Source organism: Bison bison, unplaced genomic scaffold, assembly GCF_000754665.1.
Source record: "Bison bison bison isolate TAMUID 2011002044 unplaced genomic scaffold, Bison_UMD1.0 scf7180017864471, whole genome shotgun sequence".
In the NCBI taxonomy this organism is placed as follows: domain Eukaryota; kingdom Metazoa; phylum Chordata; class Mammalia; order Artiodactyla; family Bovidae; genus Bison; species Bison bison.
The window spans coordinates 1,025,014-1,046,063 of record NW_011495032.1 but is presented as its reverse complement, the minus strand read 5'-3'; the positions used below and the strand labels follow the sequence as shown (position 1 = coordinate 1,046,063).

At 38.5% G+C, this 21,050-nt stretch overlaps 1 protein-coding gene across 2 annotated transcripts in view; it reads right to left on the bottom strand.

Moving 5' to 3' along the window:
- DPP10 (dipeptidyl-peptidase 10 (non-functional)) overlaps nucleotides 1–20,933 on the bottom strand; it is an 814,904-nt gene extending 793,971 nt beyond the window's left edge. Inside the window, exon 1 of one of the 2 annotated variants that reach the window (XM_010860773.1) lies at nucleotides 20,774–20,933. In XM_010860773.1, coding sequence (XP_010859075.1) covers nucleotides 20,774–20,845 — 72 coding nt within the window. In that variant the 5' untranslated portion in view covers nucleotides 20,846–20,933. Of the gene's footprint in view, nucleotides 1–20,535; nucleotides 20,586–20,773 lie in introns of those variants that run through there. The other variant, XM_010860774.1, reaches the window with a different exon arrangement.
- Between the last annotated feature and the right edge of the window lie 117 nt (nucleotides 20,934–21,050).

Here is a 21,050-nt window from a genome sequence, read left to right as displayed (position 1 = left end):
CATGTAGGAAACGAGTTGCCAGTCCAGGTTCGATGCATGACGCTGGATGCTTGGGGCTGGTGTACTGGGACGGCCCAGAGGGATGGTATGGGGAGGGAGGAGGGAGGAGGGTTCGGGATGGGGAACACATGTATACCTGTGGCGGATTCATTTTGATATTTGGCAAAACTAATACAATTATGTAAAGTTTAAAAATAAAATAAAATTAGAGAAAAAATGAAAAAAAAAAAAAAAGATTCTAATAACTGCTTCCCATTTAGTGGCCTGACTTCCCAGAACCATTAGAAATGAAATATTTTCACCTAATGTTTAAAGATTACCTGCCACCAAGTATGCTCTACCATAATTCAGGAAGTGCATTGTAAAAAATTGATTTTTCTTTAAAATTTTTTGAGAAAAGGAGTTATTTGATTTTAAATAGCTCTGTAACCTTTATGGAATTTTAAAAGAAATTTTTAAAACTTTTCTTTCCCTGTTGTTAAGAATAGTTTAACTAAAACATCCCCTTGTGAAAGTGACTACAGCCTTGGAGACCTGGTCGTCCTTAATGGATCAATAAAATATTTTATCACTGCTATTTTTCTTCCTGGTGTTTTTGTTAATAATTTTCAATACTACTTGGTGGAACAGAGGGGAATGTTTTGACTGAATAGATTTTGTGGGTTTGAAATGGTTCTCACCTACTTCACTATATAAGGTTGTAGGGACATAAGAATTTATCATTTATTTTAGTAATAAAAAAAAAAAAAGATTCTGCAAAGGACAAGGTCTTCCATCTCTCCCTAAACTATGGTTATTCTTTCTTCTTCACTAGGAGAATAAGTCAACAGTGGCTGAGAACAACATACAGCATTTTTAGGCTAAGCAAATAATTTTAGCATTTTAATGAAAATCAAGTATAGTATACTCTTAAAAGAGATGCTTCCCATTTTACAAATTAGTTTAAACCCCCCAGGATACACAAAAATGCAAGCATGACATATATTCATCATCACATACTGAAAGTCTCCATACCACGTAATAAAATTACAGGAAATGATATTTTCACAGTGTTGGGTCCTGTCTACAAGCAGACTTTATGCTTCACAACACCATTCATTCATCTAGTGATATAAAATCTTTCTTATTGTTACAGAAAACTCATGGTACTTTTAAAATGCTATATTAACATTTCTAAAGTTTGTCTTATTTCCTTACCCTAAGTAACTTATTGAGTATAAATCTGTCTTTAATAAATGACAGTAGATGTACCTTTCCTTTTTATCTATCCACTGGGAAGTGCTCAAAAATTCCCTGTAAAGTTTTAGAATATGCAACAGTTGGCACTTATTCCTAAGTCTAATGCTTGAGATGAGAAGGATGCTATTCTCTTTTTAATCCATTAGAATAATCTAATTAACATATACAGACCAAGGTTATAAAGCTAAATATATATATATATACATAGATGTACACAGCAGTGAAGTAAATGTCAACAAATTGCATACCTTAATTCCAGTTTTACAAATGAGAAGCTGAGGTTCAGAAAGGTTAAGATTCCCAAAGTATTACAGCTAGTAAGTAGAGAAAATATCTTTTTGGTCACATACATTCAAACACATCCTAATAACCATCAATTGCTTTCTTTTATTAAATTGAGGTTAAATGATTTATTAAATATTTAAATAATATTAAACTTCTCTGGTGGTTCAGACAGTAAAGAATTTGCCTGTAATACAGGATACTCAGGTTCAATTCCTGGGTTGGGAAGATCTCCTGGAGGAGGGCATGGCAACCCACTCCAGTATTCTTGCCTGGAGAATTCCGGGGACAGAGGAGGCTGGCAGGCTACAGTCCGTGGGGCCACAAAAGAGTCAGACGTGACTGAGAGACTAACACTCTCACAAGTGATCTAAGCGATAGGAAATGACTTACTATGTGTGGCTGATTAGAAAAGCATACTGGCTATTTGCCTGTAGAGTTTATGCTACTGTGTGCTCCACTAGACAATTTCTCAGGTGTTTAGTGGGAATGTACTATATTCAGGCAATGTCCCAAGAGCACAGTTCTTCCACATGCATACAAGTGCACAGGCACACACAGGCACCAAAACTGGCTATGGGTTTAGTGGACACAAAGAGCTCTAATTCATAATGAATAAAAGAGTAAATGTGTCAAAGAAGTCAACTGTTAGCCTATTTTAATAATATCCAGATATTTATCAAAACAATTAAAATATCACACATTTTAAATCGACATATGCTAACATTTATATAGAAAGGGAGGTAGCTAAAGAAACTGAGTAGGTTTTACATACAACAAATGTCTCCAGAACAAAGAACAGAAAAAAATGTAAACATTAATAGTGATTATCTATTTAGAAAATAATAGAATTAGAAACTCAGTAGCTGGGGAATAACTGCAGGAGGGAGATTTCTCACTCTATGTATACCAATTTTGATGTTTGAACCACCTGATTATGTTATTCAGAAATTAATGAAGATTGTTGTATTTAAAGTCAGGAAATATAAAAAGATTCAGTTAATATTGGTCATTGAACTAAACAAAATTACATGAGAGTGTTGCAAAATCAGGCTTAGATCTGACACTTAGGTTGCTGAATAACTAGGGTGAAAGCATTCACCTTTTCATTCATTAAAATAGTGAAGCCCATGTGTCGCTCAAGGTTATTGTGAGACACTGGCAAGGCAATCTTAAGTTCTTCTACATGATGAAGTTTACAGACACACCCTATATCCTTTAGTTCTCATCATTTTTCACTAATAAAAAAGTAGACATAAGATACCATGTGAAAGACACTAAAATTAGCTATGTCTAATTTTAAAGCTGGTTTCATATGTCACACAAACTGAAGAACACATTTGGACATGGGAGAAACATTTTTCTTAAAATATTTGAGTAAACATGAAGTTACTCATGGTTAATAATTTCAAAGTAAACTTCATTTGTCATGGACATACAGAAGACAGGAGCCATGCTCTTATCACATTGCCTCACACACAATAGGTATGCACTAAACACTTCGGGAACTGTGTAGTAGAGGACTCAAGAGCAAGGGCTCCAGAGGCAGATGGTGAGGATTCAGATTTCTGTTCTGCCACTCTGGTTCTTGGAAATCTTCTAATCCTCCAAACTGCAGCTTCTCATTTGCAAAACTAGAATAAAAGTAGTATCTATGACATAGAATTATGGTATGTGGCCCTAGTCTAACTACTTTACTGCTCGATCTCACAATTTCCCCATTTTTAACATAAGGATGATGGTACAAACTTGCAGAGTTCTAAAGGGGATTATTACTGTTAACTTCCAGTAAAATTACTAGTACTACTATTTTCTGTGTAAAAAAATCAAATACGATGTACTGATCAACCACACACAGCAAATTATGGCCTCATTTTGATAAAGGAAACACCTGATACTTATTATAATATATATGATTGTATGTGACCAAAAGATAGCTTCCCTAATTACTAGCTGTGCTACCTTGGAAATCTCTTCACCCTCCAAACCGTAGCTTCTCATACGCAAAACTGGAATAAAAGTAATACCTATCACATAGAGTTATGGTGAGGATAAAATGAGATATAGGCACTTGACCACTGCATGGCATTTATGAATAGTATTCAAAACTTGACCCTCTGTCAGTGATAATAAAAATGCCAATAATTTTATTACTAAAACTATTTTCCTTTTATAATTCTAAATTTACTTTGTAACTTTGTTATATCATCAACTTCTTATTGCCAAATTCAGACTTACATTAAAGAAAGTAGGGAAAACCACTAGGCCATTCAGGTATGACCTAAAACAAATTCCTTACCAATTATAAAGGAGAAGTGACAAATAGATTCAAGGGATTAGATGTGATAGACATAGTGCCTGAAGCACTATGGATGGGGGTTCATAACACTGTATAGGAGGCTGTGATCAAGACCATCCCCCAAAAAAAGAAATTCAAGAAGGCAAAACGATTGTAGGAAGGAGCCTTACAAATAGCTGAGAAAAGAGGAGAAGCAAAGGACAAAGGAGAAAAAGAAAGATATACCCATTTGAATGCAGAGTTCCAAAGAATAACAAGGAGAGATAAGAAAGACTTCCTAAGTGAACAATACAAAGAAACAGAGGAAAACAACAGAATGGGAAAGACTAGAGATCTCTTGGAGAAGGAAATAGAAACCAAAATTAGAGACACCAAGGGAACATTTCATATAAAGAAGGGCACAATAAAGGACAGAAATGGTATGGACCTAATAGAAGCAGAAGATATTAAGAAGAGGTGGCAAGAATACACAGAAGAACTATACAAAAGAGATCTTAATGACCCAGATAACCACGATGGTATGATCACTCACCTAGAGCTAAACATCCTGGAGTGGAAAGTCAAGTGGGCCTTAGGAAACATCACTACAGACAAAGCTAGTGGAGGTGATGGAATTTCAACTGAGCTATTTCAAATTCTAAAAGATGATGCTGTGAAAATGCTGCGCTCAATATGCCAGCAAATTTGGAAAACTCAGCAGTGCCCACAGGACTGGAAAAGGTCAGTTTTCATTCCAATCCCAAAAATAGGCAATGCCAAAAAATGCTACCACACAATTGCACTCATTTCACACACTAGCAAAGTAATGTTCAAAACTCTCCAAGCTAGGCTTCTCAGTGAACTGAGAACTTTCAGATGTTCAAGCTGGATTTAGAAAAGGCAGAGGAACCAGAGTTCAAATTGCCAATATATGTTGGATCACAGAAAAAGCAAGAGAGTTTCAGAGAAGCATCTACTTCTGCTTCATTGACTATGCTAAAGTCTTTGTGGATCACAACAAACTGTGGAAAATTCTTAAAGAGATGGGAATATCAGACCACCTTACCTGCCTCCTGAGAAACCTGCATGCAGGTCAGGAAGCAACAGTTAGAACCAGACATGGAACAGACTGGTTCCAGACTGGGAAAGGAGTATGTTCAGGATGTATAGTGTCACCTTGCTTATTTAACTTCTATGCAGAGTACATCATGAAAAATGCCAGGCTGGATGAAGCACAGATTCAGGCTGGAATCAAGACTGATGGGAGAAATAACAATAACCTGAGATATGCAGATGATACATAATACAAATATACTCATACATATTTTGTACATAATACAAAAATACTCATCTAAATTTAAATCTTTTTTTTTTTTTCACTCAGATAAGAAAACTGAGGGTTAGTTAAGGGAAGTGTCTGGCCCCATGTGCAGGGGATCATCCCCTCCTGAGATTCTCAATCCCATATCTATGTTTATGTTCTCCCACCCCTACTGCTTCACTTTCATAAAGGCCTCATTTCCTCTTGGCCCAAATATCAGTTCTCAAGGAAGAGCATACCAAGTTACCATGGAATTTCAAATCAATGCAGTTAGACATATATCATGACCGCTGTCTACTCAGTCTTAAAGTTAAAAGGCCAAAGGGACTCATGGTGGAATTCAGTCAGATATCTGCAGACAGATGAGATGAGCTACCCCTGGACTTGCAGTCAGGAAAGTGAGTGCCAAGAGAAGGAAAACTTAGGATACATCTTAAATCAGACTGTGGGAGTGCTTATGGTATCCCTCACCTCCAAAGGGCAGCTCTGAAAGCAGCCATTTTCTAAGAACCACTACTATTATGCAACTTGTTTGTTTGTTTGTTGTTTAGTCACTCAGTCGTGTCCGACTCTCATGACCCTATGGACTGTAGCCCACCAGATCCCTCTGTCCATGGGATTTCCCAGGCAAGAATACTTGAGTGGGTTGCTAGTTTCTTCTTCCAGGGGATCTTCCAAACCCAGGGATTGGACACATGTCTCTTGGATCTTGATCTGAACTTTATTTCGCTAAATCCTCAAGAATGGCTTTTCACCTCCCTGTGTGCAATTATTCTATTAAATACTTCACCTTCTCCACAGAGAGCTATTTGAAATTATCAAACTGTTCTCTCCCATCCTTCAAAAACACCTGGACCAATCTGTTGGGACAACCTGACAAACAGCACTGGATGACTGGCTGCATTCCAGAACTTTGCTGTTGATGAATCAGATCTGACATTCAAGCTCCAAAGGGCTTGTAAAAAGCTATCATAAAATTGCTTAAGAAGTTGGTTGAAACATCAACTGTAGACCTGGACTGCATCATTTTTGTGAGGTTGGGGATGTTAAGATTTTAGAGAATTTGGAAATGTGTCCATCTTTATAGTGTTAGACCACGGCATTTCTAATCAACCCACATAAGGATTATACTCTAGGAGAATGTATCTTTCTTAGACTTAAAATTTACTCTCAACATGGATCCAAAGTAACTATTAGATGTTACTTGTAGAAGATAGGTAAGTGGCAAAAAAATTCTGTCTGCTATAAAAGATAACCACCAAGGTTATAATTTAAATGCCCTTTTGAATATTAACCAGTTTTGGATCTAAGTTTGCAGATTTTGTACGTCATTTATTTCAAGTCTCTTCCTCACATGTTTTTCAAACCAGCTTTCCCATCTTGATGGTTTCTTTATTAATAAGTTAAATCCTTGACATATGTTCCCTATACACTTATATGAGAAGCCAGGAGTTCTTACTTGATAGGGATCAGTGCTGCTTTACAGATCATATATAATCTACAATCTATCTTTCCATTCTCTGTCACTTCATCTGAGAAATAAAAAATAGCAGAAAATCGAGGTTTCACCCAACCATTACACTCATGTCCACCTGCTCCTTGATGCTTCCAGATAGGATCAATATATAATAGATTTAATCTTATTAAACTTACTGCCTAGAAAAAAATTTTAAAGTAAAAGAAAAAAACCTAAGCCAGCTGGAACCTTCCCATTAATTCTCACCCACTTTTACTTCATCTGACAACAACACAGACAACCAGACATGGCTTCTATTATCCCATGATTGAGTGAGTCACCTACCAACTCCCAAACTGGAAGAGAGGACCTCTAATTACTAAACTACTCTGGTTTCTAAATTCATCAGCGGTTACGACCTTTAACAAGTTAGCCTATATCATTCTCAGTTGTCTTGTCAGTTAATCAGGTAACACAATCACCATAGTTAATTCTAAGAAACTTTTAAAAGAATCTTATCTGTAATAGGGGAAAAAAGTGAAAGAAAAACAAACTATATTGCTTAAAACTCTCAGTCAGAAATAGGGACACACAGCACTTACTACTAATAACTACCATCTACAGATTTTATGCTGGCAATCTAGTAGTTCCCATGCTCAGGTCATGTACTGTGAAACTGCAGCATTTCTATAAGAATGGATATTTTCTCCTCAAAAATTGGCTTTAAATGTAATTTAGCAGATATTAATGATAGCAGTTCCATGCTATTATATTTACTTAATTTTTATCATATATATAACCTCTTGGTACTTTGTGACCTGTCTAAAACACCTTTTCTAGCTACATAGAGACTCATTCTGGAGTTTATGTAATAATCATGGGCTTGTTATACTGCATAGCTCCAAACCAGAAATTTTATACCATGATGCTTTTGTCCTGGATTTCCCCTTAGCTAAAACTGTCTTGTGTGACCAATAAGCAATATGAAGCTGACATTTCTGAGCCCAAACAGCTAATCCTAGATTGTATTTACCTATTTTCAAATATTTGCACCATCTGTGATTCTATATTAGTTTTTTTAGATTCGCCATTACAGCTCTCAGCTCTGAATAGGAATGAAACAGCATTCCAAATGTAGAATGTATCATAAGTATGAGTAGGATTTTTAACCATGGAATGGAGGGGAAAAAATCAGGAAAGGCAAATCCATACTCAGTTCTCCACCTTCAGAATGCAAACATTGTTGATTTTTCTGCATTTATAAAGAATCTAAAAATAAATGGATATTTTACTAACCAACACCTAATCCATCTTTGCTTTGGAGCCAAGTTGAACCCATACAGTCTCCATGTCAAAAAAAAAAGTCTCAATATTAAATGTGCTCTGAAGTTTAGTCAAAGTAACAGAGAAAAAAGATGAAGCCAGAGCCTCCAGTCCATCGGAAGCCTGACGCCCCATCCCTTTGCCTTTCTCTGGTAGTTGTTGTTGTTCAACACTCAGTCATGTCCAACTCTTTATGACACCATAAACTGCAGCACACCAGGCTTCCCTGTCCTCCTCTGTCTCCCGGAGTTTACTCTCAGTCATGTCCATTGAGTCGATGATGCCATCCAACCATCTCATCCTCTGTCACCCTCTTCTCCTCCTGCCCTCAATCTTTTCCAGCATCAGGATCTTTTCCAAAGAGTTGGCTTTTCACATCAGGTGGCCAAAGTATTGGAGCTTCAGCACCCATCCTTCCAATGAATATTCAGAGCTGACTTCCTTTAGGATGGACTGGTTTGATCTCCTTGCTGTCCAAGGAACTCTCAAGAGTCTTCTCCAGTACCCAATATACATTAACAACAATACAAGCACAGTCATTTTCATCATCCCCTGATTAATAAACCTATCTCATTGCTAATCTTCAGAACAATTCAGCAAGGTAAGCATCATACCATTTCAGATGAAATATTAAATTCAGAAAGAGACTAGGTAACTTGCTCAAACTAGTTAGTAGAGTTTAAACTGAGGTTGTAACTTCCCAGATGGCTCTGTGGTAAAGAACCCACCTGCTAATGCAGGAGACGTGTGGGTTCTATCCCTGGGTTGGGAAGATCCCCTGGAGGAGGAAATGGCAACCTGCTGTAGTTTTCCTGCCTGGAGAATCCCATGGACAGAGGAGCCTGGTGGGCTATAGTCATGGGGTCACAAAGATAAGCATGCATGACATCATCAAATGAATAGAAAGCCATTGTTCTTTCCACTAACAAGAATTTTGTGTAAATGTTCACACAAAACTACTTGTCAAACTGGTTCAAAGTAGTTCACATGTCAAAACTACTTCCTATATATTTAGCATATAAAAGTTCCTCTGATCTAGTACTGAAACGTGGGACACTGACAAAATTACTACATCCTCTAGAAATGGTTCTGTTTTCAAAGAACTCCAGCAAATCAGAAGCCTGTTATTTCTACTAACTTCCAGAGAAAGCTCTAAAATTCACCTTGATGCTTTCTAGAGCACCTGGGTGCATCCCTCCATTCACAAGAAGGGACTCATCCAATCACTTGTCTATTCATCATTGAATTGCAATTTCAAGTGCTGAGTGTAAAGATCAATGGGTCCCCTTTTATGCTGAGGAGAAGAGGAGAGGTCTAAGAATGCCCATGTCTTCACGTATGGTGAGAGTTGCTATCATTTCCTTGGAACAGTGCACCTCGCAGATTATTTTCATGATGGCTTTATGGCATTGAGGTGCTCTCTTGCCACAGCTAGTTGGAGAAGATGCTTATATGGTTCCATGGTTTTGTGGCCAGGTGCCAAGAGTCTAAAGACCACTGGCCTAGAACCAGCACATCACAATGGAGAAACCAAGAAATACCAAAGAGTTTTACCTACAGATTCAAAGCCTTTAAGAACACTAATTAAAAAAAAAATTTTACTCTGATGTCAAATGCTAAGGAAGGTGTCTGTGCCACCAAAAAATCACCAGAGACTCTATATCAATAGCTGACTCTGGTGGCATGACACATGAAAAATGCACATAAGTGAAAGACCCCAAATCAAGTATTGCTTCCGATTCTAACCAATGGTGTGATCTGAAACAGGACACTCACCTCTACATTGACTGTCTCCTGATTTGAAAACAAAGACAAGGAGAGTTTCTCAAAATGTTATCATCGATGACTTTATGGCTATTTGATGGAAGAATCTGGAAAAGCAAGGTCACTATGGACATTGCAGTTGTCTAGACTCAAGGAATTAGTCTTGGAAAGAAACTGGATCTCAGAAATACAGAAAGGCAGAAAAAACTGGATTTGGATTTAGAGATGGCACAGATGCAAAGGGAAACACAGGAAATCAAAGGGACCATCCTGTAACATAACAAGCTCTGATTCTGTGTGCAAACAGACATTTGTAAGGAGTGACAGATGCAAAAGAAACCACCCATAATGCCACTCTGGCACTAATGTTGGGTAAATCCCATTTGCAATAATAATATGAGGGTGAGTCTCTTCATTTCAGCTCCAGGTTCAATTCACACCTATCTATCACTGCCAACATGACTTGTCAAGAAATGAAAACCACTTAATTCATAGGATCAGGGAAAAGGAACAACTTTATGAAGATACCTTCAAAATATGCTTTCTTTATATCTTAAAAACACTCTTTATAGTATTCTAAGAGGAAACAAAACAGTGAAATGCATAGTCTTTTCCCTTAAAATCTCTAAAAGCTAATGGAGTAGATAGAAAATCTATTCATAAATTCATAAATCCCAGGAAATGTAAATTACATGGCAACATAGCCAAACAAATGACCTATTTCTATATTTGAGACATTCTTCATGAATTTCAGATTTTTCTTTGTGAAAAGATAGTTTTGACCTCTATTCCAAAGGTACCTTGATTCCTAATCCTGTATTCTGTGTCTAAGTGAGAAGAATCATTATGCAAGTTCATAAAACACTGATTTAAAGGGTTGTTTTGTTAAAAAAAAAAAAAAAAAGAAAGTTCTAGCATTTGTTTCAAAATATGTGAAATGAAAAAAAAAAAAATCCATGTCTTGCATTCATTAACACATATTAAAACTTTTCCTGGAGGTGAGATGTGATTAATGGAATCATGAGTACCAGAATTTTCACTTACTCCATTACTCTTGCAAAAACTAAAATCACATATCAATAACAGAAAAGGCCTGTTTCTACCTTGTATAAGCCTTATTAATGCAACTTTGAGTGGTCTCTCTGGCCCATTATTTGAAAATAAATTGCAGGAGAGCTTTCTATTCAGGTTCTCAAAAATATACCTCAGATTTGTCATATTTAGGTTTTCAGAGCAGAGACTTTCATACAGAAGAAAAAAATCGAATCTGTATTTAGATCTTAAAAGGGGGTTGGGGATAAAGATAATAAAAATGGCTTGTTTCCTCACTTTTCTTCATTTGCTGTCTTGTAACCTGACACATAGGTTTTTGCACTGACCTGAGAAAAATCGATAAGTATGATAAATTACAATAATATTCAAGTCAGATAACATACAACTTGGCTGGAGAATATATAGATGACTTGATTTGGCTCTCCCAGATCTGAAGTCAATTTTGATTATGCACTTTTCTTAAATTTCAACTCAACATATCATCAGTTCCCACATGCAAAGAATTTCTAAGGAAATTCAGTCATTTCTGGAAACCAAACTTCTGGAAAGAGAATATTAAACCATGATCACTTCAAAGAAGATCCTAAACAGTTTAGCAGCTGAAAATAGTACAAATCAGTCAGGTTGTTATAAATTTTTACTGAATGCCTTATAATAAATCAACTGTAATTACTTAGCATATTAAGATCATTTGTGTGAGTGTGTGTACGACCCTATGGAACAGAGCCCACCAAGCTCTTCTGTCCATGGGATTCTCCAGGCAATGGAATAGGTTGCCATTCCCTCTTCCAGGCGATCTTCCCTACCTAGGAATCAAATCCACACCTCCTGCATTGCAGGTGGATTCTTTACCCATGAGCCACCTGGGAAGCCCATGGTAATGTACACACACACACACACACACACATATGCTTCAGTTCAGTTCAGTTCAGTTGCTCAGTCATGTCCGACTCTTTGCGACCCCATGAATTGCAGCACGCTAGGCCTCCCTGTCCATCACCAACTCCCGGAGTTCACTCAGACTCACATCCATCGAGTCAGTGATGCTATCCAGCCATCTCATCCTCTGTCGTCCTCCTGCCCTCAATCCCTCCCAGCATCAGAGTCTTTTCCAATGAGTCAACTCTTCGCATGAGGTGGCCAAAGTACTGGAGTTTCAGCTTTAGCATCATTGCTTCCAAAGAAATCCCAGGGCCGATCTCCTTTAGAATGGACTGGTTGGATCTCCTTGCAGTCCAAGGGACTCTCAAGAGTCTTCTCCAACACCACAGTTCAAAAGCATCAATTGTTCGGCGCTCAGCCTTCTTCACAGTCCAACTCTCATATCCATACATGACCACAGGAAAAACCATAGCCTTGACTAGACGGACCTTTGTTGGCAAAGTGATGTCTCTGCTTTTCAATATGCTATCTAGGTTGGACATAACTTTCCTTCCAAGGAGTAAGCGTCTTTTAATTTCATGGCTACAGTCATCATCTGCAGTGATTTTGGAGCCCAAAAAAATAAAGTCTGACACTGTTTCCACTGTTTCCCCATCTATTTCCCATGAAGTGATGGGACCAGATGCCATGATCTTCGTTTTCTGAATGATGAGCTTTAAGCCAACTTTTTCACTCTCCTCTTTTACTTTCATCAAGTTTAGTATTTTCATTAATGTAAATACAAAATTACCCTTGCAAGAAAACACAATAATCTTCTCAGATAATTTAGACACATAGTGACAATAAGAATAAAAATATGGAGTTGACCAGCAAAGTTCATTTAGGCTTTTCCATAAGCTGTTACCAGAAAACCTGAACAAACTTTCTGGCCAACCCAATATGCCCTAAGTTTTACCCTGGGACAGAAGTTAAACAAGCCTCTTCACATGGATTGTCACTAATCCTTGCCGCTTTCTCCCCATCCTCTTCCTTTAAAGAGAAGAACAGGTTTCAGAGGGGTTAAATCATTTGCTCTACATTGCACAGCAAATAGCAAAAGAAAGATTCAGTCTGAAATTGTTGGACTCTGTTTTCAACCCTACATAATGTCACCTTCTTCTCCAAAATATAATTAATCTGAGAATCATTTGGCAATTCCAAAATATATTGCAGAAGATGCTGTTCTGGTTAGTGGGAAAAAGCACATTATCTGCAAATTGGTTTAAAAATTATTAATGCTTTAACAATTCTGAAATAAACCATGGGATGAACAAACTTGAAAAGAAAATGAAAATAATTTTCTATTATGTAGAAGACATTACCAAGAGTGCTGTTAACATCAATTACAGTTTGAAATAAAATGTTTTTTCTATCAGCTTCAGATAGAAGCCAGTTTTCTGCATTTGGTCTGGCGGCTGGGTGTTATATTTACCATAACATACAAGTATGTCTGAAACCTTAGGAATTTAGGGCAGTTTAAGGAAAATGAATGAATAATAGATGAAGTCTCTCTTAAATGTCCCATTCTCCCCACTGAGCCTACTCCCCAGCTTCCTCTCTTATCCTGGAAATGACAAGCCTTTTTTTAGTGAATACATAATAAATGATAAGAATATCAAAAAAAAAAAAAGAATATCTATCAGGTAGGGGAATGGTAGGCACACATTTTAAAAGCCTTGGAAAACATGTGTTGTCTAGATGGAGAAAAGTAAACAGAGGTTGGCTATTGCCAAAAAGCTTGTAGACCAGGTCAAGTACAAGTTTTAACACAAGACTGAGCTGGAAATAATCAGTACTGAACTATATGACTTCTCAAGGAGAGGCAGCATACACTTTTCACTGAAGTATTTCTAACTTTATATGAAGATGTTTATGAAGAAGTTTATGTTTCCTCCACTATTTATTTTTGCTCTTTTGGAGCTTTTAGAGGTCTTCAAGTAGGGAGAGCTCCACCCTTTCCTGGTTGACACATATTTTAGTACTTATCCCCATTAAAATGTTTCAGTAAGATATTAACTTGATTAGAACCCACAGAGTCACTCAAAAAGCATGAAAATACTTGGAGGTAACTTTAATAGTCAGACATCAAAAATGTTGTGTATATTTAAATATTGCAATGGAATAGCTGTTAAAAAAAAAAAAAAAGTGTGTGTAAAAATATTTCAAATTATCTGAGCCCAATACTGGGTTACTTAGTCTCACTCCCAATGATAGTAGGCACACCCACCCTGGGCTCCTCAGGGGACTCCACTTGCGATGCACATTTTCCTGTTCCAAAACTAAAATCTCATCTCCTGAGATATTTCTGTAAGCCACACCCCTCTTTTCTCCTTCTCCATGCTTATTACCAATATAAGTACATTGAAAACAATATGCATGTTCAGCAGCTAATTCCTTGGAGAAGGAAATGGCAATCCACTCCAGTGTTCTTGCCTGGGGAATCCCAGGGATGGAGGAGCCTGGTGGGCTGCCATCTACGGGGTCGCGCAGAGTCAGACACGACTGAAGCAACTTAGCAGCAGCAGCAGCAGCAGCAGTGAGACTTAACCAATGTTTACTTTTAGCATGGCCTCTTATAGAGTAGGACAGTAAAGAAGTGAGGCTTTTTTAATTTTTGTTTGTTTAATCTTATTTGAAGGATAACTGCCTTATAGTATTGCATTGGTTTCTACCAAACATCAACATGAATCAGCCATAGGTTTACCCATGTCCCCTCCCAATTGAACATACCTTCTACCTCCCTCCCCATCCCACTCCTCTAGGTTATTACTGAGTCCTGTTTGAGTTTCCTGATTCATACAGCACATTCCCTTTGGCTATCTATTATACATATGGTAATGTATGTTTCCATGTAACTCTATACAGCCCACCCCACCCAAGCCATGTTCATAAGTCTGTTCTCAATGTCTGTGTCTCCACTGCTGCCTTGCAAATAGGTTCATCAGTACCCTCTTTCTAGATTCTATATATATACACTAATATACAATAATTGCTTTTCTCTTTCTGACTTACTTCACTCTGTATAATAGGCTCTAGGTTCATCCACCTCATTAGGACTGACTCAAATGTGTTCCTTTTTATGGCTGAGTAATATTCCATTGTATATATGTACCATAGCTTCTTTATCCATTCCTCTGTCAATAGACATATAGGTTGCTTCCATGTCCTAGGTATTGTTAACAGAGCTGCAATGAAAATTTGGGTACATGTGTCTTTTTCAATTTTGGTAGAGAAGTGAGTTTTCATTGAGTGGAAATAAGGATGTTATGAAATATTGTAAAGTCTGCACTTCTGCCAACTCAATGCCTAACTCAGTAATATTTACTACATCATTAAAATATTTTTATGCATGTGAAAACTCATATGTAATCACATACATATGTGTACTAATTAATGCAATATTCTGGAAAATACTAAAATGATATAGCAGCTGTACATGACTCAATGATCCTCTAAGTTTCTTCCTCCCTGGGTTCCTGTTCCCAAACTATACATGTAATGAAAGCACTTTGTATGAGATAAGCATTTTTCAAAAGCTTTTACTTATTATTTCATTCAGTCCTTACAACAATCAGGTATAGGATCTATAGCCACCTCCATTCACAGATGAAATACAGAAAATGACTTATCTTGCTACCCAAAACACAGCAATGACTATCAGAGCTGAGATATGAATTTGAATCTGAGCTTTCCAGTGCATAATATATAGATAGTGGTAAATAAATACTCCGGTTGATGGCACAAAAACTCACAGTCCTAGTTGCAGCATCCTAGCTTTGTAGCAGTGCTAATGGTAAAGAACCAGACCACAATGGAGGAGATACAAGATTTAGGTTCAATCCCTGGGTTGGGAAGGTCCCCTGGAGGAGCACATGGCAACCCACTCCAGTATTCTTGCCTGGAGAATCCCATGTATAGAGGAGTGTGGCAGGCTATAGTCCATGGGGTCTCAAAGAGTTGGACACAGCTGAAGGAACTCAGCATGCCATGCATGCTACATGATACCCTATAAATAAATTTAAAATGTGTTTATAAGTACTAAAAGTCTAAAACATAATATAATCATAAATGGTCCAAGAAACCAAAGTTTGAAAATAATTTTAATTTTACTTAGACTTGGAGAAATTGGTTCTAGTGTTTTGTTTCCAATATAACGCTCTTCATAAGATAATGCAGCATTAATATTTAATAATACAATTTTATTTAACTTGTTTTTATATACTTTAATCTTTCTTAAATGTGCAATATGCTCAGTCTTTCAAATAAACAGAGAGATCAGAAGCTTATAAGCAAGGAACATTTTGTGGTGTGTTCTAAACTCAGCAGATAAAATGTTGTACATATTTGCAGTAAGACATATATATATAATATATGTAATAAGAAATTACGGGATGATAGGACTTCCCTGGTGGATCAGATGGTAAAGCTTCTGTCTACAATGTGGGAGACCTGGGTTCGATCCCTGGGTCAGGAAGATTCCCTGGAGAAGGAAATGGCAACCCACTCCAGTACTCTTGCCTAGAAAATCCCATGGACGGAAGAGCCTGGTGTCCATGGGGTCGCAAAGAGTCAGACACGACTGAGCAACTTCACTTTCTTTCTTTCACTTTAGGATGTATATATCTCCTAAGTTATGGATGGCATCATTGATTCAATGGACATGAACTTGGGCAAACTCCGGGAGATGGTGAGAGATAGAGAGGCCTGGCATGCTGCAGTCCATGGAGTCACAAAGAGTCAGATATAACTTGGTGACTGAACAACAAGTTATAAAAACTTCTACATAGCACCTGTATCAAATGTCTTTTATAACCAAATGATACAGAATTCTTCCACCAATAAGATACTATGTATTTTATATTGAATGTTGAGAAGTAATACATTTTCTGTTAAAGTTTCTTAACATGATTTCTAAAAGCTTTCTTTGACGTTCTGTGTTAAAAACAATATAAACTAAATTATGACATGTTTATGTATTAGGGAAGAATAACTTTTTTACGAATTCATTAAGTATTCATTTGAAATTTTTAATCAGGTTTGTTGACCAAAGTGGAAGTAAAAATACTGGATCCTAATTTCTTTGTGAAAACTTTAGGTTAATATCACCTAAAAGTCAAAAGTACCCTAATATTTTACAAAAGGCATTTACGTATTATCTATTTAACCCCAATTTTGTTCATGAACTATTTCATTAATAGGCTGTTATGTAAGAGAGTAAGAGAGTGGATTTCTACTAGAATGAGTTTTACTGTTGTTGTTGATTTTTTATGCATAACTAATGCTGCCTCTGCAGCCAAACAGTTGTTTATAAAAATACACTTTTTAGTCATACTTCAGGAAATAAGGTTATCGTTTTTTTTCTTGTTTAATTTTTTTGTTTGTTTGTTTGCTTTTTTGTTGTTGGGTTTGGTTTTTTGGAGCTGAGAGACCTATCAAACATTTTAGGAAATATTTTTACCCATTGGACTCAGCAGAAGGGTGCCACCTGGTGGCAACTTGAGCAAATTCTAAACCAGGTCTAACTATAAAAATGTATGTTTAAGAAGCCTCGAAAGTCTTACCACTACCAAGGGCAAATGATAGAAATATTTTTTTTAAGTTCCTATGTACTTATCAGGATATATCTGGTTTTATATTATTTTAAGAGATACTAACCTAATTTTTTAATTTCAAGATTTATTATTTACATTTACAGTTGAAGAGTTAAACAAAATCTTTACCTATTTTATATTCAAGGTAAATTTATACACATGCATATGTAATATTTGCAATTCTTCTGCATTATGCCAGTAGAAGGGTGTTGAACTGTAATTGTGTAAAGGTTAGAAGATGGAGCTTTAGAGTTAAAAGAGCTTATTTTTTTAACTGCCATAGACTAGGACTATGTCTCATCTGTACCACTTATGAAGACAAGGTTGATCAAGTTGTTTAGTTACTTGAGAGAATTCTCTGTTCTCATCCCTACACTAGGAATAATAACAAGACCTAACTTAAAAATTGTCAGCTTTGAGGATCAAGTAGGAAAATGCATTCAGTGAGTGTTACCTTATCAACCCAGAGGACAGTACTCAGCACATGGCAAGCACACAGGAAGTGATTTCCAAATCTAATAATAAGTTACAACTAGCCACTCAAGATTATGTATTCCCTGATGTAAAATGGATATTGATTACGTTAAGTGGGAATGACTGCTTCTACCCACAGCTAAGCATTTATTTTTAGACATTTTGTAAATGTGGAGTGTTATAAAAACAACAGAAGTAACTGTTGTAAACATTTATTTAATCAATGAAGCTTTAAAGGCAAGACTACTGAGATGATGAAAATATCTCCAATGATTCAGAACAGTAATAAAAATATGCAGTCCCTGTTACTCTTGTTGCATCTGCTCCCAGAGGAGGGGCTACCTCTGGTCATGGCACCCTACGCTAGAAGACAGTAGTAGATAAGGTGAAATAGGGACGCCGAACTCTCTAAAAGGCCACAACAACAATTAAATTATGTGGTTCATAACCATCTCACGGAGAAGAAAGACTCTGGTCTTCCATGATGCTGTTCGTAGAAATGGGTATTTGATGGCCTCTGGACAAGGCATCTTTGAGGTTTCATAATAATCACTACCACAAAAAGCAAAAGACCTTTCTGGCAATATTCAAAAGCTTAAATCACTCAAAATCAACACCTAGCAAGTGACTTACTGGAACACGCCTCCTATTAAACCATTAAGTAGGATTTCATAAAGCTACATTTTTAATTTTGTGAATCTTTTTTTTTTTTTCCAGAAACATCACAGAAACTTGAACAATCGATCTTGTCTATATGGAGGTATTGTATCTGGGGCCACATGAGAGTTACCTAACAACTGCAGAATTAAATCACAATGACTAATACTATTAATAAAAAACCTAGACTCTTAAAAGAAATAGTTTAAGCCATCACAGCAATTGTCCACATCATCTGCTCATCATTTTGTATGTCAAGCTTTAGACAAAGAATAGACTACACATAGGTATATTCTGGGATTGCCTGGAAAACTCCCAGTGGGATGCTGCCATGTATATTTCAGTCTTCCTTTCCTTTCCCTTGAGAAATCAATCTCTTTCATTTTAGCTCAAGTGTAATATGCATACCATTGACATTGTAAAATCACGTCAGTGCTCAGAAAGGCACTTAAAAAAAACTCAATTAAAACAAGAGTTCTACAAATGGCCACTCCCTGACTATTTGAAGTGGCATAAGCAAAAATGCAGACTAACAACAGATTCAAGCTTGAGTCTCTGTCTTCATGTGAATTTTAAGTACCAGATTAGTTCTGAAAAAAGGCTTTGCTGTGGATATACAGCTTGTCCACTATTTACATAAACATTTTCAGCTTCTGTATCCTCTGCTTCTTCCTCCCCACCTCCACCATCACTGAACTGTTTGCAGAGCCTCAAGTAACCAGCTGGTGTCACAGGTTAGTGAGTAAAGATTTCATGTGGAAACTCTCACCTGACTAATCATTCTTATTGGTAGTATCATTCCAAGTGCAGTAGAGAGGCTCAGTGGCTTATTAATGAAATTTAAGAGCTGTCAGCCTGAAAGAGGATGTTAAATCCATGCTCCTCTCCTGAAATTATTTTTATAATCAGATAACCCGTTGCTACCTTGTGATGTGTGCTGGAGGGAGCAGGGAAAAGAGATACAAGGAGAAAGGACAGGTTATATACATGTTTTAATATTTTCATACTTTTCTCAGGGTAAGGAGCAAAAAGAATGGTTTAAGAAAACAAGTGCTTTATAAAAACTGCAACATCCATCTCAGTAAAGGGAGGGGGCTTTAAGTCTGAGTAATCCTCACCACCTATGTGAAACATATGTGAGCAAAATGAGAAGGGTGGGGGAAGGGCGAAAGAGAGGCCACTAGCCAGGAGCGACAGCCAGGACTAGAACATTAATAACGGCAGCCCTAGAGTCGCCCCCTCTGCCTCCCACCACTCTGAGCGGACAGCTCCCCTTCACTAACTCCTCAATGCTTAAAATATGCGAAGAGCTGAGCCCTACTGTAGCCTCGCTGTTTGCACCCCCTTCATCCACTTCTAGCAATGAGCTCGAAGTGTCTCCGCCAGAAATGCTTTGAGAGGCCTTCAATAGTGCGCTCGGGGCAGAGAGACCACCTCTGGACCCCGGCGCCTCCATCCTCCAGCTCCGTGGTTATCCGCAGACCTAAGTACAACCCTCTTGGTTCAGACTCTCTAAATGAGTAAACGTGACAGCCTCCCTCCTCTCGGCCAGGGCACCTCGGCGCTCCCGACCCTCCAACTTTGGGAAAAGACGACACCGAACTCACGAGTCACCCCAACCCAGGGACAGAGATGAGATGGAGATTCACCGTATGGTTATGCTACAGATTCCTAAAGACCGAAACAAAACGGGGTGACCAGAGAGGAAAGACAGAAAACGGACTAAAATTACCCTCAGCCAGCACAGCGCACCCCCTCATTTCTGCAGAAACAACACATCTGGACTCAACAAATCACTAAAGCCACTATCTTCCCAGTTCCACCTAATCATGCCTTTTTGCTCCAAGCTCGGTTCCAAGCAGACAACAGATGCGTGGTACACCCTCTTCCCCCATTTTGCGTCCCTCACCCCCACCCCCGTCCCGGTCTCCTCAAAGGAAAACAGAAAGGAAAGGAAGTACTCTGATGGCCTAAAGGTCATCTGCCTACTCGGGTAAGCTTTGGTCTCAGCTACGTGAAAACAGGGTTCGAACCCAGCAAGTGGAAGCCTCCAAGAGAGCAGCAATTCCTCCAACGTGCTTCAATAGGAGCCAAGAGGTCCCCATTTCTTGGCCCCGGCCACCTCCCCTCCGTCGGGGGCCGGCCCGAGGGGGTGCCCAGGCCACCCCTCCTTTACCTCTCTGCCCCCTTCCCCGCGGCTCTCCACCTTGCGCATCCTCTCGCCCGGCCCCGGAGCGCACTCGGAGGCTCTAACTTCGTGCAGAGTCCATGGATGAGCTGAGGAGAGCCTGGAACTGGGGCGGGGGTGGGTGGGGAGAAGGAGGCGTGGGAGCTGAGCCCTGGAGGAGGGCGGGGGAAGCGCGGGTTGGAGTCTCCCTTCCTGGGAGGGCCTGGCCGCAGCTGCCAACTCTCACCTGGTCCGCCGGCTGCGCCTGGCTCGCCCTGGCCCCTGGGGTGGGCTGTTGCTCCTGCTTCATGGCTGTCATCGCCCGCGGCCCGTGTTGGCGCTCACTTCCTCGCGGGCACTTCAGACTCGGGGACCGTCACTTGGCAGGGATTGCATGTCACAGGCTCCCGATGCTCTCCGAATTGGCGGAAGGCAAAGCGGCAGCGACGGGGTGGGGGGAGGGGAGCGATGGGGAGGGGAAGAGGAGCGGCACCAGGCAAGCTCCCCCTCGCAGGATCCCTCCT